Source organism: Alligator sinensis, unplaced genomic scaffold, assembly GCF_000455745.1.
Source record: "Alligator sinensis unplaced genomic scaffold, ASM45574v1 scaffold366_1, whole genome shotgun sequence".
NCBI lineage: Eukaryota > Metazoa > Chordata > Crocodylia > Alligatoridae > Alligator > Alligator sinensis.
Genome location: NW_005841851.1, coordinates 798145 through 825413, shown reverse-complemented (window position 1 = coordinate 825413; position 27269 = coordinate 798145). Strand labels below are relative to the sequence as shown.

Here is a 27269-nt window from a genome sequence, read left to right as displayed (position 1 = left end):
AGAAGCTGGCTATGCTACATTTGGGAACTGCTGCGATTAAGAGGGCACTAACACAAGATGGACAGCTTTTAGATTTTAGGCTATTTCCTGTAAAATGCAGCAGCTAGGTATTAGCTCAGGACACAACAGTCAGAGCTGGATTTCATTAACTGCACCAAAACAGTCAATGGTGTTGGGATTCAGGATCCTGGTGTAGCCCATTCACGACAGAAATCAAGGCTTTCATTTCAGATCTTTCTCTTGCCACCCCAAAATGAAGGGTTTTTACAAGAGCCTGTTTAGGACCATCTCTGGCAAAATTATGCCATAAATGAATCATCTCATGTAGACCTTCCTGTGGGTCAGAGGAACTGAACTAGAATTTCTCTACTGTGTTTAAACAGCATAGTGCCTAGCATGGGAGCTAAATAAAGCACCAGGTGCAGTGCAAGCAACAGAAACTCTACATTTGTCTAATAATAACCACAAAACTTAGCATTTATGTGGTTCGTTTTTCATCCAAAATTCTGATAACACATTACAAATGAGGGTAAGTAATATTAACCCCATTTCACTGACACAGACCCTGAAACCCAGACTGGTTAAATCACATGGCCAAGTTCACGCAGTTTTAAGTTGGTGGCGGAGAGCTACAGCGGTCAAGTCAATCTATAGATCTCCCAGTTTTGTTCCCTACCTACTGGACCACACAGAAAATGTGTTGAGATAGTCGGATGATGTAGCCTGCAATGAAAGGGAGCATCAACATCCTCTAATGCAACAACACTATGTACTAGGACTCACTGAATTTGTGGGAGCAATATCAAGCCCTATCTTAGCATTTGGCAGGTAAGTAAAGTGCTTTTCAAACTGCCAGCCACACATCTGAGCTAAACAGCTCCTTGTGATGGATTTTTAATGGTGTGTAGTTCCATTTTTATTATATGGAGCTCAGATACTTTTTTGCTAGGTTTGTTTTAAAATGCAAATGGATATGTAAATTTTTAAGTCTATACAGATTCTGCTCGACCTTAAGATACTGTGCATGTATTTTCTTTTCTTTTCTTTTTTTTATACACAGCCACTCCTACATACGTATACAACATTTCTGCAGCCCATCTTTAAAATGGGGTGAGCCTATGGTCAAACAACATGATGCAAGGTGTGCCTGAAGATAAATTAGCACCATTGTTAATTGTTCACTCTTACTTGTAAACCAATAACACCTAGAGCCTCAGTTATGATCAGGCCCCAATTGTGCTAGACCTAGATCACTACACAGGCAGACAAAGTCTGTGCCCTAAAGAGCTTATAATGTAATTTGCCCTCTGTGCTACAATTCTTTATGCTCCCGTGCTAAACAACCACTAAAGCCATCAACAACAATCAGTAGCTTAAGGGAGGTGAATCTCCTAATTAAGGTGCAGCAGAATTACACTCAGTACATTTGTGGATACTCCGTGATGGACTCCCATAGGTAGGCAGTTGCCAAATAAAGGTGATCTCATGTACAAGTCCCATTGTTATAACAATAAATAACAGTAACTTTGCACTTTTATAGCACCTTCTATCCAAGAACCTCATAGCACTATGTAAATATTAATGAAAGATTCATAAATCAAACCAAGTATTGTTAATTTTTAGAGGGGAAAGACTGAGGCCTACAAAAGATAAGAAACTTGTCTATGTTTATACAGTAAGTCAGTGGCAGAGTCAGAAACAGAACCCAGATTTTTCTGGGTCATGCTTCCTAAATTTAAAGCAGGGGTGGGCAATTATTTCGGGCAGAGGGCTGCTTACTGAGTTTTGGCAAGCCCTTGAGGGTCGCATGATAGGCAGCCAGGGGCAGATAAATATTAATTTTCTAAATTTTTTAGGGGCCCTGCAGGCCAGACAGAATAGCCTGGCGGGCCACATCCAGCCCGCGGGCCACATCTTGCACACCCCTGATTTAAAGGATATCATAGACTCATTTACTGTGTTAGAGTGTGAATGACTGCAGCTTGTACCCCCAGTTGCCTTGCGTCACACTCTTGAGTTGGTTTCTGCTGCATACGTCTGTCACGTGCATCAAGAATTTAAAAGTGTATTTAAAATAACACTGGGTTTGTGGTTCTGACAAGCGGGGGCATTTGCAGGGGACCACCAGGGCAGATTCTGCTGATTCCTGGGGTCCAGCACTAAAATCATTAAAAAAGCACACGGGACAAAAAAAAAAATTGTACAAAATGAGAGTATCAAGTACTTTCAAGAGGCTACTTACTGTACGGCACAAGGTGAGGGGGCTGAGTTGGCACCAGCTGCGTGGAAGGACCTGGGGACTGTGGTTCATCAGCAACAGTGCCCGACTGTTGGAAAGCCAGGTCAATCTCTTCATCTGTCAGTCCTGGGGGAGAGGAGGAAAGGAGATAAGTTTAGTACCTTTACTCACTTGACGCACTCATAATTAAATCTTCAAGCCAGGCAGAACCCTTTCAAGCTGCAGAAGGATTTTGATGGTGACTTGTGTAGCATTGCCTCCCCAATTTTGGATTCACTGAAATCTCTCCCCCTCTCTCTGCTGCAATTTAACCTTAAGCAACAGAATATTAGCCTCAACGCTGCTTCCAAATGTGGCTCATTCAATTTCCTTAATTTATCCTTGAGTTTATTGCTGCTTTTGAAGTAGCTTTCTATTGCAATTCTCCATTCTTCCCCCGAAAAAAAGATACCATCAACTGCAAATGTGGCTCATTTTAATCTGTAATGGTGTAAAAAAAAAAAAAAGAGGGGAAAAAACTAACAATAATGCATGAAAACAGACAGGGAAACAAAAAACTAATTATTGGGTTAGACGACTAATTAGTCTAGATCGTTTCCGAAGACGGGAATAATTTGCTTTATTTTATGACAAATGCAGAAATAAAAAGAAAAAATCAGGACTGACTCTGATTAGTATGAATGGGACACAGAATGCAGGCAGGAAATAAAACTATAACAAAACAGATCAAAACAAAGCCAAGACCAAACTTTCAGATTAGCATTGCCCCAGCCTATCACAGCCTGATTAGACTGCCCGAGGCTAGCCTGGTTTTTATTTTGCACATGGCAGTAGCCCCACACGTGGTACATGTTGATGTAGTCTCTGCTGCCACTGGGAAATGCCAGGGTGCCCATCTGTAAGCAGTCACAACATATGGTGAGGATTTGGCCAATGCGGGGTGGGGGGAGGGGGAAGAAAAGCAGCTGAAAGATCCATGATGACCAGCATCTGTGAAGGAGGAAATACAGCTGGATTTTTTTTTTTTTTTTTTAAACAAAAGGAAAAGTGCTCTAGGAAAAGAAAGTGGCATGAGGAAAGAGACCATGCCATGAGTCTGAAAAGTTATTCATCACTTGTACCTTGCCACCTAGCATACATGGAAACAGGTAAAAAGCCAAGGTCCTTGCCCTGAGGAATTTCCAGAGTAGTCCAAGTGGCCCCACTGTATACAGAGTGCATACGAGAGAAGGAAGTGAGGAGATGAAAGCAGCATAGTTTGCAAAAGAAGCGTGTGTTAAGGAAATGGATTTGGAAGAGAAGAAAGAGGCCCTTTCAAGCTTAAGGGGTAGCATGGAAGATGGTGTAAAGCTCAGAATGGGGAGAAAAGATGGCAGGAGCACTTTCTCTCCAACACTACTCAAGATAAATGGAGTTCAGCTGCATGGCCATTCTCGGTACTGTTGGTAGATGGAATTCATGAACTTTATCCCCTTTACAATACAGTGCTCCTTAACATCATAGTGAGATGTAATACAGAACAAAGCCTGCTTAGAGGAGTTTATCCAGGATCTGAAATTTGACTGCACGCTATGAGTCTGATAGAGTAATCCATAATACAAGCAACACTGCCAGGAATAGATGTCAAGGCTTATAACACATAGCAGTGACCATGCCTGTCTTTTAGAGGGCTTTATAATTATAAGCTGATCTTCCCAGAACTCCTTTAAGTTAAGTATTGTTATCCCCATTTTAAAAAGGGGATACTCATACCCAGAAAGGTTAAGTGACCCATTTCAGATCAGAGATGGCTGTCAATGTCACAGATAGGATTTTAAATCTGAAGTTCTGGGCTTCACTCTTGGGTACAACCAACCTACCTAAAAACAATCGTCTTGCATTTGATGCAGGCCTCAAATAGCAAAGATACAGACAGACCAGCAACCAAGAGGGGACAGCGATAAGAGACACACGGACACATTCACTCAGGCTGTTGTTTTAAAGCCCCAGTAGCAATATTTATGGTATCTGAGCCCTGTTAGACAGCAAAGTCCTAATAAGAAAGGAACTGTTTTAACCAATTCATAATTATCCAATAGAGGAGAGAGCATAAGCAGATGCTGGCATTATAGATCACTAGCAACCATGGAATTTTATAAGTCTGGAGCCAGACACACAAGGCTATATTAGCTGCTGACTGCAAATGCAGCTCTCTAAAAAGGGGCATTTTGTTCTGTTTCCATGCAAAGATAGCAGATGTGATAACATTTAACACTGAGGAACGTACAGTAAGTTATGGAGGATGCTTTGTCCTTGAGATCTTCAGGCTATGCAAAGAACAGGAAATAATGCTCATTGTTTCCCATTCCTACTACCCCCTCAATTCTCATCCTGTTTAGGAAAAAAAAAGTTTTATAGATAAAATTTACTTCTTGCATTATTCTGGTCATGCCCACTAGCAAGACTCGAGTGTCACTGTTTCCATTACAGAATCCTGCTTTAACAGGGAAGAGAAAGTGCATGTGAATGGTAATGAGATACGAAAGCTTTCAGATTTAGTTTGCCGATTTGAATCCTGCACAAGTTTGGAGTGAGTAAAAGCTGCTACCATCCAATGGCCATTCTGTGGCCTCTGTGCAGCGGTCTCATTCACATTACTAATAGCATCTCAGAAACCATTACTACAACTGGCTTCATTGTTAATAATGAAAGGACAAGACTGAAATAAGTACAGGGACTGGATACGTCCCTATCTGTCCATCTCCAACTGTGATGTTTATGAAGACCTATCACCTTGGTCTCTAACCACCAAGAGAAGATCTACTGAAGGTCAGAGTTAAAGGCCAGAGAAAGAAAAAGCCAGCATTTCAGCTCACCGTTTCTGGATTTAGAGAAAATGTCTACCTCCAGGGCTGTCACTTTGGCACTTTTCATGAATGCTAGCAAAAATTTATTAGGTATTTTAAGGAGTCTATTTTCAGGACTTTAACACTTAGCCATGAAAGTTTTTCTTCTCACATGCTCACAGCAGAAGCAACTTTTCCGAACCCGGGAAACTTTGTTTTCCAAAATTCAGGAATGCAAAAAGCTATAGCGTTTTCCAAGAAACTGAAAACGCTGGGATCAAACCAGTGATCCACCTGGCCTAGTATCTTGTCTTGACATAACCATACTGGCTTGCCTACTGAATATGAAACAAAATCAGAAATAGGTACCAAGATCAAAAGTCATCTAACTTCACTCACCCATGTGAATTCTGGTTTGCCTACACAAAAAGGAAACCTAGGCGTCTTGGTACCACCCTAAGTTAATGTGTGTGTAGAGCAGATTGGGACATTTTAAGTGCTTAAAAAAGGAAAAGTGATGATGAGAGCAACACTCCGTCATTATGCCCATCAGGGATTCACGACAGAAGAATACTCCCACCATTTGGCCCTTCTTGGATGTACACTGGCTTATGGACATCAAAACTCATTCTGAGCTCTGGGGTACGCCACTTCTGTCCAGCACCAGCACCCAGAATCGATAGCTCTTTCAACCCAGTGAGATCTGTAAAGTATCCACAGGCTTGCTTACTGCCCTTATCCAGTACAAAGCTGGTTACCCAAACAGAATATGCCATCTCTCTTGGGTGCATAAATGGTGCCACAAAAACTAAAGCCTTGCACTGAATATGATCGTCTCTAGGAACAAGTGTGTCAATAGCATCACATCAGTGTAACAGAACATCCCTCGCAACCCTCGCCTCCCCCATGGTATGAAAGACAAACATTTTAGATCTTCTGGAGTCGGAGAGAGATCAAGACCATGCAGAATGCAAAAGGTTAAAAGGAACAATAAAGGAAACTGCCAATTGTAAGTGAATTATATTTGGCTTTGAAAGCTGAGCCACGGCTATATTATAAAAGGCATCTCTTTGCGTTGTTTACCATCACCCTGACTAATGCAGACCTTTTTTTTTGTTTTAAATAATCTCATGCAAATTAGACACACACTTCCTTCCAGTTGATTGCTATCTGCAAGGAATAATCTAACCGCAGAGGGTACTGAGCAAGGACTGAGCGGAGGAGAAGGATGCGAGGAAACTGTCTTCACAGCCCTACAGAATGCAAACCTCCTCCCCTCCCCCATCCGCCTATCTTGTTCCTCTGGAGAGCCGCTGCTTTTTGCAAGAATTAGTCGTAATTTTCATAAAACGTTAAATTTTTCTTTTTAGGTTGGAGGGCGTTAATTTACATTATCCAGCACCCAACAATATTTTGCATTCAGGTGTTCTCAGCACCGCTCGTTCAGGAACTTCACTCCTGCCATTCCCAATTTTCGGGAGTCATTCAGCCACACAGATAGACAATAAAACAGGCCACGCTCTAAGTCTGCACTTGGGATACCTACTTGGAAACTTCGTTGTTTGGGACTTTTAAAACTAAATTATCTATGTGATTTTATAACATCCATTGTCATGGACTCTGAGCATCTTCAATACATCAAAGCCCGTTTTCTTACAATACCTTTGTCCCCATTTTCTAGATGGGCAGGTAAGGCACCGGGTAAGCTACTTGCCCCAAGATGACACAGTGAATCTGCAGCAGATCTGGGGGTTTAAACCCAGATATTCTGAGTTTCAAATAAGCAGATAAAACACTAGGAAAACGTACTATAAAGAAGCAACCCCGCATCAGCTGAGAGATTGACTGGATGAGTTAATGAGTTATTTCCAACTCTCACACACGTTCCTTGTAGGGCATCATATGCAGTCCCCATCCAGTATAGCTATCTTTCTTTTTATTATGTTTCCCAGTGTTTTATCCAGTCCGATAACTGAGGTAGCAGGTTCATTAATACCTGAAGAAAGGGTTAGGTTTGGAGAGAAAAATTCTCACTAGGAAAAGGAAAATATGTTGTCTCCTTAGGGGGAAAAAAAATTAAATTCTTTCCTGGATTCTCCAAACCGGCCTTTTACCACTCTGTCTGCTAGACGGCCCCGGGGCTGTTGTCACACCTGAGGCAAACAGAGCCAAACCAGAGACAAGCAGGATTTTCTTTTTCTCATGATTTCTGTTAAAAAGCAAACAAACCCAAACGGGTGGACTTTGTTCAGCTGAACAACGAACTACCTGTCTGCATGAAGTCTCTATCAGACCCCACATCACTGAAAGGAAAATCTGCTGGCAGCAATCCTGAAACGACATTACGGTCCTGTTCCTGAAAGCCACAGAGCCAACGGTTTTCTTAAGGACATGGTCACATTTTAAAAGAATCGCCATAAAAACATCCTGGGATCGGCTAAAGATTAACGATCCCACCTGTTCAGTCAGTTCTATACGCCGCTAGCTGGTTCTTTACCCCGGGTGCTTGTCTTACTGTTCATTAACACTCTTGTACTTCCAAAAAGTTCATGTAGTTTAATACATTTCATGGGGAGCTCCTGATCCTTATCCGTCCACCTGCCCTTGTTAAAGAGGCAACATAAGTTCAATTTCAACTTAAGGTTTTACCAAAATCTAAGGTCAACAGAAACAGCCAGCTGATTTTTTTAATTTTTTTTGCCTTCGTTTGACTGAAGATACTTGACTTGGATTTAGACATCCCCCGCTGCACTCATAACCCCGTCATTGTACAAGTGCCTGGGAACGTGAATGTCAAAGTGAATGAGCTGACCGGTCTCCTTTCTTTGTCAAATACAAAAAATGCAAAAAGCAAGGCAATTTTAAGAAAAACTGAGTGCGCTTTGAATTCTCACAGCTTTAATCATCCAATTAACAGCATTCAAGGTGCTGTTAATTACACCGCTATGAACTTTTAACAATATACATTTCATATCCATTTTTAATCTGTTTGTGTCCCTTTGATTCTTGGCTTATCCTACACAAAACTAAAAAAGAGAAAATCTGACTGGCAACACAGTGATAAATATTACATTGGGCCATCGGGGGGGAGGATTAAAAATAAGAGTATTTTGACGTTAAGAGGAAAAAAAAGCAACCCCAAACTGGCAGCAGTTTCTCTTCCTGGTCAGGCTCCTGGAGTCTATAATAAAATGAAATGTAATGGAGGAGAGGAGGGCAATGTCAGAGGGTGAGGGTTTGGGAGAGAGGTTGTTAAGTATCTCCCTCTCCTCAGCTGTGTTTACTCCATTCACAGGCCCCCCCGTGTTTGCTCCCTCCCCATGCCCCCCCTCCCCCCCTGATTGATTAGAGGGACAAAAGGAAAGTGAACAGGCAGTTGCTCCTCTCCCCAAACCCCAGAGGAGGGGGCTGACCCCCACCCCCCGGCAGCTGAAAGCTCCAAACTCTCCTTAAAGTGCTTGAAATTAAAAGGACAGAACCAGAGGCTCAGCAGGGGAAAGAAGAAAAAAGTAAAAGGGGGGAATTTTTTTTTATTTATTTTATTATTAACATTTTGTTGGAACAGTGGAGTGCAATAAGGACTCTCAGAGCCGTTAAAAGTCGTCGGGTGACCTGCAGACCCCTATTTCCCAGAGCCTTGTATAAAATTGAATTTTTTAAACATAAATTACACGTAATGACGACACTGTAAAAACTAACAGTAATGGAAAGCTGTGCTGTATTTCATTAGCCTGTATTATTCCGTGCCACCTGATCCAGCCGGGCCTTGTTTATGAGTTAGTGTGTTAGCAGATGCCGATGGAAGCATTTGCTTCGACCTTGCTCTTCTCATTGGGGCATGAAATTACGACGGCAGCACCTTGATATTACAGCCATAAATACAGTAAACTGCAAATTTAAGCCAACGGCTCCTATTGTCTCCGAACATAAAGCTGATCGGTATTTATTTAAAAGGAGAACGAAAAAAAATATTATATATCACCTTGTTTATGGGTCCAGTCCCCCCCCTTCCCCTAATCTGCCTTATTCACTTGGTTAAATACTAAACAAACAAACTAAATCCTCCCTATTTTCTACTGATTAAATATTCTCATGAAATGAGTATTGTCTTCAGAAAACTGGATCAAAGTATTTTCGCCCTGAATAGGAAAGGGCAGGCTTCTTGTTTAACGTGTCTTTAAATGGAAAACCAGGAACAAGTGCCGCAACTTTTCTTGTTTTCTAAATGTGAGGAGTTCAAAATACACAAGGAAAAAGTTGTTCCTGGTCATGAAAAGTGCATGCATGTGTGTCTCTGTGTGTGCATGCATGCACATGGGTGTGCGCATGCATGTGTGTGTAAGAGAGAAGGGACTATCTTTTTCTCCAGTTATTTTCTATCTTAAATGATGTGTCCCTTGTAAATACTATTTCAAAAGCTGCAGGAAAAATTGCAATAAAATAAAGAGTGGAAAGGGGAATGCACAAGAGCATGGAAGATTTCCCTGTGAAGGAGAACCTTGGGCATCTTTCTCACCTTGGGTATTTTGGGTAAATACCCGCCATATATGGGGAACTCACCCACAAAAATATATTAGAGGAAAAACAAAACACAAAGACAAAAGGACACTGGGATATTACACAGCATCTCCCAGCATAAATCACTGCATTATAAGCTGGTGCAAAATGTATTTCACTGGTGGTTTCAAAGCAGAGAAGACACAGTTTCACCTGTTATAGGAGAGGTCAGATCTTCCTCTTCTAATGCAAGGAGAGTTCTCCAGTCCTGGGAAGTACGTTATCTCTGCCACACAGGAAAAAAGGGAGGGATGGTTCAGGCACAGCTTCCAGTACTAAATTAGATACTTTGCAGGGCAATGCATTAGAAAGAAGGGAAGAGAACAATCCTGTACCGGGGCAGAAGAAGTAAATGGACGATGTGATGTAATCTTTTCCATTTCAAAATTGCTAAAGGCAGCAATAGCAGCAGGATTTGGACCTCTGAATTCCTGAGCAACTACCTTCTATCCAGCAGAATGCCCACTTCGACCATCAGAGCTTTTTGCTCCAAACGACGTTTTGGTTACAAAGAGGATAGCCAGCAGTGTAACAGTCTGAGCCAAATGAAGTAGGACCATAAGTTCTCATAGTCATTAGTTAGAGAATCCATAGAGAGACCTGTCTTTTGGTCAGTTCTTCCTATGGAGGCACGTGCCTAAGAAACGTACAGAACTGCTCTAGGGAATTGTATGACCAACAAACAAGACACAAGCAAGCTACCACTCTACAGAACATAAATTGAGATCTCTCTTTCTAGAAATAGGAAGAATTGCAATCATCATCTCCAGTACCTATTTTTAGGTCTCTCGCCTGCAGCTGTTCATTTTTATCATAATAAATTTAGAGAAACATTATCTGATAGAAGATCTTTGTGGGGTACTAAAGGGGCAGACGACAATACTTGTTCAGCACACAGGTTTCATCTAACATAAAAAGCACGACATATGGGGCTGAACTGGAAGACAAACTCATTGCAAACAACTATGAGGAGGCACAGGGCACTCTCTGTTGTATAACTCACTCAGAAAGCACATGGCTTGAGACTGCTACGTGCGGGACCAAATGCCTCTATACATCAGAGGCCATGGGGATTAGGGAGCCCATGGTAAGAAGTTAATTCAATAGTACAGTTATTTACCGTGAATCAGACATGGCCAACAGATATTTGTTTTAGGGAAGCACGTACAAAACGCTACCCTTAGGAAACTCAGGTCACAAATGAGGTAGGTGCTAATCATGTAATTGTAATGTTGTGGTTGACACCTGTTTGAAAACACCACATCCCAGACTGGTACCAGTGAGCATTTGCTGCACGTCATGGAGAGCTGGCAGGTCCCAGGCTAGTGGCTACTGTTGTGTGTTACATGATTAGGGCCTATAGGCCCCAGCAGAGATCAGGCCCCAGTTTGCTAGGTGTTTTACAGGCAGAGTAAAAGATAGCCTTTGTTCCAAGGATCCTACAGTCTAAATAGATAAAACAGACTGAGAAGAGAAATTAACTGCCCCAGTTCACACACCAGATCAAAGGCAGCACTGGGAACAGCAGCTTTTACTCACGGGTCCCCTTTGCCCAAAACTCTGCTCACCAGCCCATACTATTCCTTGTTTCCAAGCTGTTATTACAAAAATCAAAAGGGTTGAGGGGCCTGTAAAACTTGCTGCAAGGAAAGGAAGCCAGCCTAGCTGAACTTCATTACAGCTAAAATAAAAGCAGGCAGAGAAAGCAGCAGAATGTGCTCTCGGATAGATCTTACATTGCAGCTTCCAGCCAAAGTTGGGAGAAAGGTAGAGACTGGGAGCCAGGCCACATGTGCCTTGGAAGTTGGGGGGGGGAAGAGGAGCACAGGTACCTGGGAAGCACCTATGAGAAACAGGAGGGAGTGGTATGTAAGAACCAGGTAGCACAGTCACATAGCACAGATGGAGAAGGGAAGGGGAGCTGGCATCAGATCAGCATGTGCATGAAAGGAGCAGCACAAAAAGAAGATGCCCTTTGTTTGTGGTACCCACCTGAGCTGTCATCTTATAGTACAGTCTGTGGAGCTCTCTGGGCAGGGACTGTCCCTCTGCCACATTCCTGGACAGCACGTGGCAAAACGGAGCCCCAAACCATTACTGGGGCTCTTCTACACTACTGTAATACAAATAAGATCACTGGGCATGTCTACATGTTCATTAATGCACCCTAGTAACTGCGCATTAAGTTTAGTATTTGGTTAACCATGTACTAATTCAATGTGCAGTAACTCACGCTACTAAGCAGTAGCCCTGATGCACAGGGGTTGTTTTTTTTTTTTAAATGTTTACTTTGCAGTAGCTGAATAACACGGTGCAGGAGCATATTGGCACAGTTTTTGACCAGCATGCTATTGCATCATGTAATTTGGCTACTGCGCAGTAAGCGTCTCATGTAGACGCGACCACTATATGAGAGGAGGAAATTAAATAAAGAGCAAAAGGAGATAGTGATCCTACTTTCTTTTACAGGGACAAAAGCTAAATGCTTTAAACACAGTTCAATTACAGCAATATTTGCCTAATGCTGCCTTTTCATGTAAGCAATTGCTATCCTGGTCACAGCCTTGGAAATGGGATTGGAAGGTTGACTGTGAAATCATCATTCTGCTAAATTGGGGATCATGCCAGGAAATCCTTATGCCAAAGGATCCAGGAGGGAAAGGGCCAATTACTCCTGCAGTGGCTGTGGTCTCCACAGCCCCAAAATAAACCAGCTGTGTTGTTAAAGGGGCCCAAGATAAAAAGTCCCCAACAGGAACCAATAAGGCCCCAAACCCTTCATGCTTTAGAAACATCTCCTCAGTGTGAAAAAAGTCTGTTCCTTCAGTAACTGGTCAAGTTATTTAGTAGAAGAACTTGATCAGGATGAGACTGATCTCTGCCTGCTCTTCAAGCACAAAGAGTATTTTTCAGGGGCTGAAAGAAAAAAAAACCTTGCGGTTTCCTGAAATTCAGTTGAAATAAGACACTGACAATTGCGGAGGGGCTTCTTTTTTTCTTTATCTTTAGTATTAAACTATTAAACCACATTTCCAAATTGAAGGAGCTGACTGGCACTGAACAACAGCACCTTCAACACATGACCTACCAGGCCCATTGGCTCAGGACCTTGGCTGACTATTTCACAGTAAGGTACGGTTCTAGTCCAGAGATAGGAGGGAGCACTCTGGGGGCATGGGTGACTGGTGCCTCCCGAGTCTGGGGGGGTCACAATTTGTGGGCAGGCCCAGGGCCTGGCCAAAAAGCTCCCTGGGGGGCCGGAGGGGTCCAGCTCCACACGCTGCGGCCCACCACCACATGCCACCGGACTGCACAGCAAAACAGGCCCCCAAGCACTTTCGGGGGCCAATCTTGGGGGGTGGGGGGGCACATGCCCTGCTGTGCCACCCCCCATCAGTTGCCCGTGCCTGGGGGCTTGCCCTGAAAGGGGCAGCAGGAACTCAAATAGCTTTTAAATTATTTCAGGGGAGCTCAAGTAACAGCAGCAAAAGCTCAAGTGCCTCTTTTGTCAAAGTGCTACAAACTCAATGGCCAGCTATAAAGGCTTTCTATTTGCAAGGTGGCATATCATGGAAAAATGGAGGGCTCGGGCCTCAAACAGCCCAAGGTGAGATGACTGTTGGCTGTATGAGGAACTTGCTTCAAAACTCCAGTATGGGGTCACCTAACATGAAGGAGGTATATTTTGAATAGTCAGGAAGGGCATCTTTATGATACCAACTGAAAGGCCTGGCCAACTATTCGGGTCACGACTGCCTTGCTTGAAAGTGATTTTGATGTTTGCTGTCCAATTCTTTCCAGACTTTTATAAAAATTCAATTTTTCTGGAACGGATTTATCGTTGTGTAAACACATTCAGTTTTAGCATAGGGCTCTGCATCTCTTGAAAGAAATGAAAGATGTCTGAGTCGGCAACATCACGCTGATCTGTTATTACAGGGAGCAGATGCCTAGTATGACATTCCAGGTCCAGAATTTCTGAAGTCTAAGGTTTTGAAAGAACAAATCTGATAAGAGAGCTGGGGATGGTTTGTCAACAATTTTATGCCTATCCAGGCATCATTTAACAGGATTTGTGAGGATGTCTGGGGTGCGGCAGAATTTTTATATAAAAGAATGAGAAATCTTGTCTTCATGCACCATGCCCAGTTCTTTCTATTACTCTAGAATTTCTGATGGCTCCTAATGCACTAGCTAGGGCATCTGGGATATTTTACATTAGACAATGGCTGTCAGAGAGTGCTCTCTACCGCCTAAGATTGATTGGAATGTAAAGGGCAATTTGCCTTGATGTTACATGCTGCTTCTTTTACTATCAAAACTTTAAGCTTTACAAAGAAACAGAATAAACAAATCAGCCCAGGCTGATCCCAGGAAAAGTCATATAAAGGGTGTGTAGTCAGTGACCTTTTAGTGTATGAGAGACAGTGATACGCATACCAGCCACTGCCATTTCTTCTATGCCCCGTCTATGTCAGGAGGTTGCTGTAACAAGGAGCACAGCATCTAACTGCTGCCTGTTGTAAACGCAACCTGGGAGGCTGGTCCGAAGCGAGGGCTGGGATCAAGGAAACTGAAGTGGTAATCCCTTTTATTCCTTCTGTGACCTCAAGCAAGAAACTGCACTTTCCTGCCTCAGTTTCCCCAACTACAGTAAGAGGCCACATTAGGCACCTACATAATCTGCTGCGTATCAGGAGGGTTAGTCTGATAAAGAAAAATGCATCTGTGTTCATTATGATGACAGCATGAACAGTTCAGGTAAATCTGCTTTGCAGCTCTTCCACAATGAAAGCATTCTCCACTACGCTACTACGAAGACACGTGGCAGCAAGTATTCATTACAGATTACAAACCATTCCGATTCTTTAGTCTTTTGTTTCAAAGATGTTTTTTATATGCCATTAAAATCCTGTTTGCTGAATGCTAGTAAAAAGCTAGCCACCTGTAAAATGAAAAGTGGATGCTGCCAATAAGGGTAGAAATACATTCTGTTTAAAAGCTACAACTACTTTTTAATTTTTAAAATATATACACACACATGTCTCTGCCCATCGCTCACAATTCTGCTGGTTACATCACATCCATTTAGAAAACCACCAGCTTTGTCATCACAGAGGATGTTAATCTCAGGCGGTGAGGAAGAAGAAACGGCAGCCAAAGAACTGTAAAGCCAGTAAACTTTCGAGAAACAAAGAGCGTGTATTCAGGCAAAGCAAGCTTAGTAATAAAGGAGGAGCGAAGACTGAAAACTACAAGGTGGGGGGAAACGTAGAATAGTTTGTAAAGGGAATATTATCCAAAGTGGGTTTATTCAGGTATTTATTGCATGAGTCTTCAGCACTTCTTGAGATTGCTGATGAAAATTCAAGGAGCCTAGAAGAAATGCCCAAAAGGCAACTAACGCTAACGACGCTAAAAATAATGAAGCTGAAACTGTGGAAAAACTATGGTGGCCGCACACAGAGTATTGGAGTGGCAAGGTATAAAAGGAGTTTCATCATCACTCCCTTGGGACTTGCACAGAGCATACTAACTGCCTCCAGTTCTCTGGGGCTCCGATTACCATGCCAAAACACACCTCCAGAGTTTCCTTATTAGTATAATAAAAGGCTTTATGCTTTGGGGTTCTATTCCCAGCTCCACCATTGACCTTGCGTAGGTCACTTAACCTCCACGAGCCTCAGTTTCTCCACCTGTAAAACAGGAATAAAAGTGCAGGCAGACTGCTGAGAATCTGATGACAAGTGTCAGATATGCACTCAGTGGTATTATTTACAGAGAATGACTGAAGTCTCAGGATCTATGCATCACATGCATTAGATATGCAACTAATAACTCATTCAGTGAATTTTGCTTATTTTTCTGTTTGCTCCTCATTTCCATAAACACTTCCTTATGTGTAGCCAGCAAGTGAAAAGCCCGTGGGCACACAGGACATGCTGTATATTCCTGTTCCCTAACTGGAGGAATGACACACTTGGAATCAGGTTTCTGGGGTGAATGCTCACACCAATAAGCTCAAGGTTTGACCAGGTGCTGCTTCCTGCAGCAACCTCCTAGGCTGGATCTTCAAGAAAGGGGCACTGGGCAAACCCATTTAAAAACTAGAGCAAACATTTAGAAATGGCTGTGGGCAGGTTACTGCACACACGTCGGACCAGAGGGTGCGGCAGCTGACGAGGCTGGAGACTCAGGAACTAAATCTGCAGACTCCACTTTCTACTGGGATAGAACTAACCGGTAGTTTAAAAATCTCAAAGTATCCTCTGGAGAAACGTAGGATCTTCAGATATATAGAAGGGAGGAGAGTGGGCAGACGGGACCTACTGAGCACTAAGCAGAAAACTTGGTCTACTCTTACTAGGGTACCACAAGGCTAACCAGCTCCAGCAATTCTTCAAGCACAGGGATGTACAAACAGCTCCCACATGGAAGTGCATAGAGCTGGGGTCAGGGATAAAGAGGCAGGAAGGATATGTTTTGATGATCCCTGTCACTCCAGATCAATCTGAAAGCCACATCCTTGAAGTGCAGGGCCGATGCCAGGCGCAGGTGGAACTATTGCAACGGGAGCCACTGCTAGAGATGAAGTTTAAGCGGCAGATCTCCGTGTGCAGAAGCTTTGGCTTGGCTCCCTCGGGGATCCCTGCCCCTGCGTTCCAACCACCGGCTAGAACGACTTACCCTTTCCAGTCACTGCAGCATCTGAAGTTCATCATAATGGCTGTTTGGTTCTTCCCCCCATTTTCTTCCTGGTTTTCTTTTACTGCTACTCTCATCTGTCCCAGGCGGCCTTGCATGAAGCAAGTTTTGCCTTTATGATGCAATACGTGGGACCAGGTGAGGCCCCGACTCCTCTGATCACTTAAGCAATGGGCAACAGCAGCTTCTGTTCTTATTGATAGCATGCAGGTGCTAGCAAATACCAACCTCGAGGGTATTCTTGGTAAACACATAGCCATCCCCAACGCCTCGCGCACACACACACACGCTCGCTTTAACCGACACTGAACTCACACCTCACAAACAAATTATTTAACTACTCTATTCCCCCAGGAATACAGTGATCATTTCAAATGCAGCTCCCTGCTCATCTCTCACATACACGCAACGGCCTGATAGGTTAAATGCTGCCATTTAATTACAGTAATGGAAGCTGCTATTTTTTGGTTCCCCTGAATACCTCTTCTCTCTCGCTCTTTTTAAACACACTCAGCGAGTCATCTTTTAAACATGTATTTTATATTTCAGGGTTTAACAGCTGCATGCTCCTGGTTACTCTGAGAGGGAGCAAAGAGATTTTTCTCTTAGTGCATGAAAAACTGGCCTTTTAAATGCCACCAAAAAGGGAAAATGAAGCTAAAAAGGGGAAAATGCCAAACAAGATAGAGAAAGCCTGTCCTTTCCTCCACTCAGATGAATCAATGTTGACTGTGCTGAATAAAATTAGTGGCCAAACGGCCCTGTAAATAAAATATGTGAGAAAACAGTCCGAGTAATTTTGCTGAAGGTGCTTACAGAGATCAGTATGTCCTATGGAGCATACAATGGCAGCTTACGCACAGAACTGAGAGCCAGGAGCTCCTCAGGTCTAACTAGACCTTTGGTACATTGACTTGTTCTTAATTGTCCTGCCTCAGTTTCCCCATTGGTAAAATAGGGATATGTCTCATCTCCCAGCAGTGGCCTATGGATTAGTGTTTGCAAAGTGCTTGGAAAAGTAAAAGGTCTCCCCAGTGGAAAAAAAAAAAGATTTGAGAGGAACACAAAAAGGAGATAATATTGATTTCCTTCCACACCAGGCATCATAACAATTAGTCAGTTTATATTTGTAAAGTGCTTCAAACGTGTAAATGGCTACAGAAGTGCAGGGTAAAGTTTGTTAACTGCTGGGGCATACTGCAATGCACATCTCTTGCAGGACCCCAGGAAGAGGGCTGCAGGCACCCCAGGAAGGGGTCATAATGAGTCATTATTATTGGGGGAATATAATTATATATGGGCCTGCAACAATTAGCTGTGGGGTTTATATTTTTCAGTGTATGGCAACTGAAAGAGCCTTGGAGCAAAGCTTAAGTCAAAATCGATTCTTACATATTTTCACACCTTGACATTCCTAGAAAAGACCTCACCTACTCCCAGCCTAATCTTTAGCTCTTGCCTACATGTGCAAAGCTGCCATGGGTGTGCAGGTTTTTGCCAACCTGCAAGATGTTGGTATTTTATTTACTCAGTGGCCCCCAAACCATGATGAAATGCCCCAGCTCTCAGCGCAGAGACACAGCCCTGCCTCACAGTCGAGGGAGTCTGTCTACTGCTGTCTCTGGCCCCCCAGAATGGCAACATAAAGGTGAGGCAGGGCAGCAGAGACAAAGACAAATTTAATTTTGTTTATCACCATAAAAAGGGACATTTCCACATGGACATCAAGGACATGAATATCGTGTGTATGCAGGGGCAGGGGGGGGGGGAATTATAAACGCATTTTTGGCGAAATTCAATAAAGCTGATTCCACTGCATAAGGTCAGCAATTTACTTTTAAAAAATGATATGATTGCAACTTTTAATATAACCCATGTATTTGCTGCAAGATGCTCTGGAAGATTGTGTAATGTAACCATCCGACCTCTCCACAGGAGCAGAGATCACCCCATTTACCCTTTATTGTCTTGATAAGAGCAACGCACATTTGCACAGTAAGACAAAGTCAACAGCTTTTACTTAAGAGAGCCTCGGATTTCACGGGGAATGAATTCTCTTCTCTCCTCCTAGGGGAGTGGGGTCTCCCCTGGGCTAGGCTCCATCAGGAAGAGCAGAAAAGAACAAACACTAGACTAAATTCCACCTTTCTCCAAGGAGAGGGCATTCCCCCCTCCAATTTTAAGTCAGGGAGAGAGTGATGGGGAGCAGAAAAGAGGATTATTATTGGAACAACACAGTTATAGGACCATGGGCACTCAGACCCCTTGTCACCGCAAGAGATTTGGTCTAACATAAAGCAGAATGCTGCCCGCGAGAACCTAGAGACCGAATTAATAAGGAAACTTAATTTATCTTCCCCATAGGGAGAGGACACCTCAGGAATACTACAGTGGGGTTCATCAGAGGAGCAATATGGTATGCCCTAGATTACAGACCCTGCTCTGTTCCCAGGGGAGAAGGAGATCCCTCCAGAATTGGTTTGTTCATGGATTGCACTGGGGACCGAATTTCCTTTCTGGCCAAGGAGGAGTGTGAGAAAACCCTGGGCTGGATGGCCGAGTGAACTCCTCCTTCCATCCCAAAACATTTTATGTAAGTGTACACAGATCTCTCTGCCTGTCTGAAGGTGAAGCTTGCTTCAAAGGTCAGAGCTCCAGGGCTGGATTAGGATTGCACGCAATCTGCCTGAGCCGTGGCAGTCTGACATTCTAAAGTTTGCTAACTCCCCCTCCCTTACCCAGCTGACAGAGGTAAATTCTCTGTCTCTGCAAGTGTTGTTTTCACTGCAATGAATAACTCACATTTTTTTTTACATCACATGTTGCAGCATAAGCCCTCGTGTAGTGATCTGCAACGTGAAGAGCTCAAAGCAGTTTACAAACTAGAATGAATTAAACCTCCACACGCCTGTATGGTGGAAGTAATCATCACTGCCCCCATTCTTTTAATGGACATATTGAGACCCAGAGACCTTAAGTTACTTGGCCCAGGAATCAATGCCAGAGACAGTACCAGGTCCTAAGTTGTAACCACAAGGCCTATCTTCTTTTTCTATATTCTCTCACTCAAAGACATCTACGGCTATTTGCTAAAATTACAAGTCAAAAGTGAACTTTTCTAACCGTGCCTGCTGTAATCTCAACCCAGGGTTTGAAAATCTATGTTCTTTTCACCATCATCAACAGTAAAGATCCAAGGCTCAGAATTTAGCCAATAATTTTAACACTGGTACATGATCCAGAATAGAATTCAGTTCATTCTGCCATGGTGGTGTTGGCTCTGCAGGGCTACCAGGAACAGAAACCCGATTCTGGCAGTACACAAAGCAAATCTGGCTCAAAACACACCCAGAGGGAGCAATATGAACTAATTTTACAAAGTCAGTTTAAACTGCTCTTTTCCATTACACAGTTACAGACAGATGGCCGAAGTGAAAGTCACTGTTAAAGCAGTGACATCCCAGTTATTTGTTCAAATAAAAGCTTCCAGCTGATGTTCTGGAGCACAGAAAACTTTCTGGGCACTGGGTAAGTCTGCTCCTACTGCATACCAGGAATTTGCAAGCTATGATAACACAGCAAAGGTGCTGATGGATGCTACCACTGAAATCCCCGTGAATTTCCTGCAGGCTGGGAGAAGTGGGAGTTGTGGCCGACTGTTCGCTCAATGTACTGTAAATGAATCAGCGCTCTTGTTCTGCGGAGTGCATATCTAAATGGTTCAAGAGTGTTGTAGAGTGAGCCTGAAGTAAGCGAGAGAGGCTATTACCACTAATGTGACTTGTACCCTCTGTTATGGAACAAATAAATGCGCATTTAGAGGTTGTCAAATCTGAGAGCGTCTCTCCCTCAGTGGAGTCTTTGCAACATCATTAAAACATCAAACGGGTGCCTCTTGCAGTGCACTTTCCGGAGCTTTCACACAGAAAACAGAGGAGAAAAGTCATTGCGAGTTTCATCTTTTCAACGTGAAACTGCAGAGCACTTAACAAACCCCACTGGACATGTTACTTTGCAGGACACACCTTCAAAGATGGTAGGCCCCAAAGTTTGCCTTGCCTTGTTAATTCTATCTTTTTAGAGATCGAAGTGGAGCTTCATCTCCACTCTTCAGCAAATACAACAATGCAACACCAAGCCAGCACTCCCCAGCAGCCTTGCACGCATCAAATGATATGATGCCCCTGGAAATTCCCCAGCAAAAACCAACAACTGTGTACTCAGGTAACTGTGGGCAGAACTTTTGCAAAAGCAGCACTGCTGTTTTAAGTAAAGTGTGCTGAAAATTGCACAATTCAACAGGTTTTCATGCTGGAAAATGCTTATCTGACAAAACCTCAACATATTGCAGAAATGTATTGATTTTGTTGAAATCTGACAGCAAATTATCTACATGTTTTATTTTGATGTTTAAATTATGGTATTATTTTACCTGCATCAAATATATTGAGTTATAATAAAAAAGGCTAAATGAAAGTGTTGCAAGTTTGTCAAAATACTGTGTTCTAACAGGTTAAAATGACATAATGTGAAATTTCACAAAAAGAAAGAGTCAGAAATTGAACTCCTTCATCCCAATTCAGGACAAATATCAAATTTCAACATTTCACCACTTCCCCTGAGATGGAAATTAATTGTACTCCAGCTCGCATGAAGCTTCTACGGGGTTATAAAAATGTTTTTCAATTATGTAACATACCTTGATCAAAGTGCTATTTTAAAATGAGCAAATCATCTATAAGTGAGTAGGATTTTAAAACACAAGCACATGTGCAAATACCTACACACACAGAGATCATTTCTAAAATCTCTTGACCTGCACTAAATATTAAGGAACTGTTGCCATGCTTCCCAATCCCACACAAAATTCCACCCTTGCTGTTTCTCACTATAAACAGTGGCTGGCTGATTTCACAATTAATAGCTTTTATTCTATGGAAAGCCTATGTCACCAGCCAAAAGATGATTGCCTGTAGTGATCAGGAACGGTCACCTTTCTTGGACTTCAGCATCATATAACTGGCAAAGCTGGGAATTGCATTATAGAGTGCTTTTTGCATTCCCTTGAATCACCATGCATAGTATAGCCACCAGATGCAAGAAGTGAACCACTTTCTCCAGCTGTATGCAACTCCCGTGTCCTGCCCCAACCTTACTTCCACATCCTGAAGAAAGGGTTAGGGAAGGATTATCTCTATCAAAGAGCTTTCTTTTGAAAGAGCCCAGCAGACCTAAGGAACAGCCCCTGACCGACTCCCAAGCACACCTCAGTGGCTGACTGTTTGGGGAAGTTTTGTTGGCACTGCTGCTGCAGGTTTCCTCGTGGCATGGAAGAGTTGGTGCAGAAATCTGTAGAGTTCACGACAAGTTCAGATAACACAAGCAGTAGGAAAATTGATGGGGGAAGGAGCCAGCGTGATGAATAGGCTGGCACAGAACAGCAGGTGACGGATATGCACATGCGAGACTGTCAGGATAGGAAGACATCCCTTCATAGCAGATGGATGGAGATTCTCAATCACTCTCAGGAAAAAAAAAAATTAAAACTAATGCAGAAATCCAGAGCTGTGGTCCTAATCTCCCGTCCATGAGTGCATTTGTACTTCTGGGTCAGGAGCAACCTGCATGGGAAATCTTATCTGTAAATGCAGAACACTATCAGTACTGGGCAAACATTAGTAGAGTGGATGCCAGACATGGATGCAACAACAGATACCCTTGATTCAGCCAGGACCGGGTGCAAGTTTGCTAGTGCTGAAAAGGGCTCACTCTCTCAGTCTTCATTCTAGGAGTTCAAAGTCGGTTCCAGGGAACCCATCGTATTGCATATGATAAGCACGGATGTGTTGCTTCAGTATTTGGTTGGGAGATCTCTAAACAATATCCTGGTACTGCAAGGAAAGGTTTGAAGCCTTCTTTCCCTGGGCCTAAGTAAAACAGATAGGGGAACATTGGTCTGTCTTTCAGCACAGTCATAAAGCAGAGGCCTTGATTATTTGTGGTAATTAAAGATCCCATGGTGCTTTTCAAAATCTTTGCAAACTTTCAACTGCAGTAACCTCATGCTATTTCCCCAGATCTCACCTTGCAAGATCACTCAGATGCAGTAATCTGTATTTCCTGTCCTAAAGCTCTTGCAGTCAGGTTGAACAGCTGCTGCCTTGCTTCTGAGAGGTGGCTGCATCTCAATGGTAGGCAAAGGGTCCTTCACAAAACCCTTTTGTGCCCATGAACAGTGGTGAGCGGTGTAATCAGCCGCTGGGTATAACGTGCTCCAAGCTCCTTTGATGAAAGGCATTATGGAAATGCACAAAATTATTTGTTTTGTAAATATTCTGCTTCTACAGGAAAGTGTCATCTAACTTCCTCTCAGCACACACTATTTTGTGTCTGTTTAAAAAGTCTTCCTCTTACCATGACCGTTGCTGCAGTGTTTGAGCACCTGTTACAAACTTCCATCTCATGGTTTGGGGTGAGCACCTCATTCAGCATTTCCCTTTCATCCTGCACTGATGCCATTTGCTCTGGCTGCACTGTTTTGCCTAATCCACCGAGTATTTTCATGTAATGGTAAAACAAACATTTACTACCAACAGTCGAATTCTTAGCCTTGGCCTCCAGCTCTGCATCTCTTTTTATGTGCATGCGCTTGATGAGATCTGCATGGACAGTTACACTTACCAGACAGGCAACCAGTTATCCAATCTGCACGTGCAAATCCCTGTTAGTTCAGTGATTTGCACACACAGAAGTAAAGCTTGGCCAAAAAAAATAAATAAATAAAAAAAATCAATTTGTAAATGCCTTGTAGTTCCAATTCCTTCCCATCTTCTAAATCCATATCCTGCCAACAAGTCAGCAAAGAATGACAAAATGCCCAATGTGCCCCAAGTATTACTGGTACCTCTGAACCCCATCTCCATATGCCTGAGTCAAAGTGGGTGGGTCTTCAGAAACAGGAAGGGAGAACTACAGCGATCCTGTTGAGATGGGTGGGTTTCGACAGCGCATGTAGCTAACTGGGTCTTTTGCATGAGCTGTCACTGGACTCTGCTGCCTTGCGTTGTGCTTTGTGCTCAAGGAAAAGCTTTGTAAAAAAACTGTTCAAGCTTCACTGAGACATGTTAAAGAATTAATTACAAAGTAAAGCTGAAGGAGAAAATTAATTTTAGAAACATAAGAGGTTACTTTTCTTTTCCTCCCTTTTCTGGAGGTGGGGGAGGAAAGGCAGTTATTTTCATTCTCATCCTGGGGGCAGAAGCTGGGAGCTGTCCAGTCGATAACCTGGCCATCAGAACAAGGTTTGTAATTAAAAGGTCAGTGACCTGGAAAGCTAGGGCCTCACTCTCAGGGCTTCTCAGTAATGACGGAGCTATTAAATTAAGACTGTTATGAAATCAATGCTAAAAAAGCTTTCATGGTAACGAGATTCCATTCAAGGACATGCAAACTGCCTCATGAAATGGACTTAAATTATAAAAAAGAAAAGTAATAAAAGAGAGTTAAATTGAAATCTGCGGAAGAATTCACTCCCCTTAAAATCCTCCGACACTAGGCAGTGCCCCTCCTCTGCTGTCCTCAAGGTGATCCACTTGGGTTTCTGCAGTGGATTGTGTTTGGCAAAGAGATGGTTTAGCTGCTGGTGGGGGTTCAACTTCCAGGAATACAGGCGATTAGAAGAGGAACAGAAAGGAGTCAATTTTCTACAGGCGGCTCCTGGAATCAAGACATTTGTTTCCTGGGAAGCACATATGCTTGGCCCTGGACTGCGTTGGAGCATTTAAAGCAGAACAAATTACTCGTCACCGCTTTACAAGCACTTCTAGAGTTCTCAACCTCCAGTTGCCTTCTAAGCTGACAACCACCCTCCAAATCTCTACCTTGCTGCTGTCATCGTGACTTGAATGACACCGCAAAAAGCTGTGTAGGACCACAGGGAAAGCTTCTGCATTAACTTGATTGCTATGAGCCAAGGTAATGAAACAGATTAATAGACCCAACATTTAAAAGGGCAAAACCTTCTTTGACCTCCCACTCATCTCGCCAAAGAAGAGCTTGACTCCATTTGTAGGCAGGTTGAAGTTGTGTTATGAGAACATCACCAGTCAATGTAAGAAGTCTTCTGAAGAGAGTTGCTGACTCTCCAGCTTTCCAGATTGACTATTCTCCCCAGTGTAAACAGGAACCATAGTTTATCTACTTGAGATGCCTGCTACCGTTGCACTGGAACCGCTCCCAATCAGTAACGCATTTCTCCCACATTCTTCTCAGTAGAGAAGTCTTTTCACCTTTGTGTTTCAGAGAGATAAGTGACCTATCCAAGGTCGCAAGGGAAGCCTGTGGCAGAACAGGGATTTGAACTCATGTCTCTCATGTTCCAGGCTAGTACCTTATCTGGTGGAGCTTCCACCACTAGTGCCCCTACTCCCATTCTCTCCCTAGTTGGAAACTACAGGCTCAGAGAGCACAGCATTAAGTCACGTGAGCCACTAAATGGGTAGCAGAGCAGCACAGGACAGCCAAGGCACAACAGCTAAACAGCAGACATCTCTACAAGGGTTCAAGCCCCATATGCTGTCCAATTCTTCCCAAGGCGCCACTGGTTCTCTGTGGCGTTTCATCGACAGAACCAGATAGTTGGACCAAAAAAAAAAAACCAAAAAAAAAACACACCATTTTTTTTTTTAATTTCTTACAGATATTCTGAAGGGAAACAGCTGTTTTCCTCCTTCATCTGAAGAAGATCATGATAAAAAAGGAGGAAACATCATAAATTACACAAAATGCCAGTGTAATCTTCAAAGAAAATGATAAATGATTCTAATAACTTCATGTTTCTCATTAATGCCTCTGTATTTGGGAGTTCAGAAGTGCTCGAGACAACAGAGAAATCTCATCCAACTTTTGAAAGACTTTCCGCGTCCCTCTTATTGTCAACCTCATCCCACATGCCTAAAATATCAGACCACCAGAATTCTTACCCTACCAGCAACAGGGAAAGTCTGCCCTGAATCCCACTGTGGCTGTTTCACAAGGCAACAAACACGATCCAGCTGATGATCCTAAACTAACCTTCATTTCCCACTGAACTGACGTGCACTACAGGGACCTCAATTTCTATATTAAATATTAAATAATATTAAAAGAGAAACAAAATTGGATTTGTCTTTTCAGGAAAGAGATGTTTATTAAAGAAAAAAAAAAGAGGTAAGATTATAATTCAAAGCAAGGCATCACTGCAAGTCCCAGAAGTGAAATTTCCTGGGCAAAGCTGAGACTGCAGTGGTGGGAGCTCCCACACAGCCAATATTTTAGTTCCAATCCCCATAGGCTTTCCTGCTGGAAGAGACTGACTGGAGGAGCTGAAAGCTTCCCCATGGGTAGAACATCGCCCCTTTGCTTATGGCTGTCACAGATAGCCAGTGGTCCTCATCTAGTCTCTACAGTGACTTCTCCCAGAAGAAGCTGGGACCAAACGAAGAGGATGTATACACAAAGGGAATGCTGCCTATAGGATCAGGAAGACAGCTAGTTCTGGTACTACCTCTGTCACTGCCAGCCTCATGCTAAACAGCATAACCACCTACAAACTGTAGATATATGCCCCTTACATAGTTGACTCCATGTCTGTAAAACTCTTTGAAATCTTTACTGAAAGATGCTGTAGACTTGCAGAACAATTACAAATAAATACATACACAGAACTTCTCCAGAGGCCTGGAGAAGACTCAGAGCTCTCTGCCAAAGAAAGTCCTGGTGGCATCTGGGTTACTAAGATTCAGGGAAGATAATGGACCGCTCCTTGGAGGGCCAATGGGAAGATCTCAGGGTCCAAATGGGATTGGAAACTGAACCATATAGTTTCTTCTTCCTAAGCCCAGGACTGAAGTGACTACAACATCTAGGGGCAGGAAAGAATGACACCTGTTCCTTAGGGCATAAGGGTAGACTGCACACGTGCAACTTTTGCTATGGAGCACTGGCCAGAGGCGAGATGTGGTCAGGTGGTCAACCCCACGTAGTCACATTCCCACTGATTGCTGCAGACAGGCATTGCCAGACCCCACTCTTCCCTGTTTCTTAATTTTCAGTTTCTAGATGAGCAATTAGTGCAAAGGGGAGGGGGGAAATTAACAAAAAGGAACAAACACTTCTACCAAACAGTTTCTGCTCTTCGGTAATTATTAGCCAAGTAATTCATAAGAAGTATTAGTCGGGCCACAGTGTCTCTCTGCTTCCCTCTCCCTACCCCTCCTCTTCTCCCAGTCAGGGATTTATTAAAATTAAACAGATTAGATGGAGCTCCTGATACTAAAAACTGCTCAGCGAAGCCTGCGGTGGGGAAGTGCAGAGCAAACACCAGAGACATTTGTCTCTAAATTGCTCTAAATACCTTCTGCAAATGAAATTCTAACCCAGCTGCGTTGAGAGAGAAAATGAGGAATAACTGGTCATTGTCAGCAGAGAAGATCAGGCGGTTATAATATTGCACGATATACTAGGGACTAAGGATCTCTCGGCAACAATAGATTTTGTATCAGGTTACCCCGGGTAATCAGCACAGCTTTTAGGCTCAGCTTTCCCCTGCTTCATTGCTTCGATGATAGAGTTGAAATCCCCAAGCTTTTATGATTAATTACTCCCCGTAGGTCCACATATTTCAAGGAAAAACTCATGGAGCAGAGCAGCCAACAAGCTCCAAATTTTAATGCCATCCTGATGGCAGGCGAGGGTAAAAAACAATGCACCCAGCAGAATTATCCCTCTATGCTGGGATGCTCTGTAACTGGCACTGGGGTCAGCTAGCATCAGGACCACGTTCCAACTGATGTACCTGCAAAGCACTGTTTCTGGTGAGGTTGTTCAAACACAATCTCTCCCATTATACTCTTGCTGCTTTCAGGTCCAAGAAGAGCAGTGTGGTGCTTGTAAATGAACAATCT

At 43.1% G+C, this 27269-nt stretch overlaps 1 protein-coding gene across 2 annotated transcripts in view; it reads right to left on the bottom strand.

Annotated features, from left to right (window-relative positions):
* PEX14 (peroxisomal biogenesis factor 14) overlaps window positions 1-27269 on the bottom strand; it is an 88465-nt gene that overhangs the window by 17649 nt on the left and 43547 nt on the right. For both annotated transcript variants that reach the window (XM_006016156.3, XM_025211279.1), the window contains one exon: window positions 2243-2365. In XM_006016156.3, the coding sequence (XP_006016218.1) occupies window positions 2243-2365 (123 nt within the window). The remainder of the gene's footprint in view (window positions 1-2242; window positions 2366-27269) is intronic.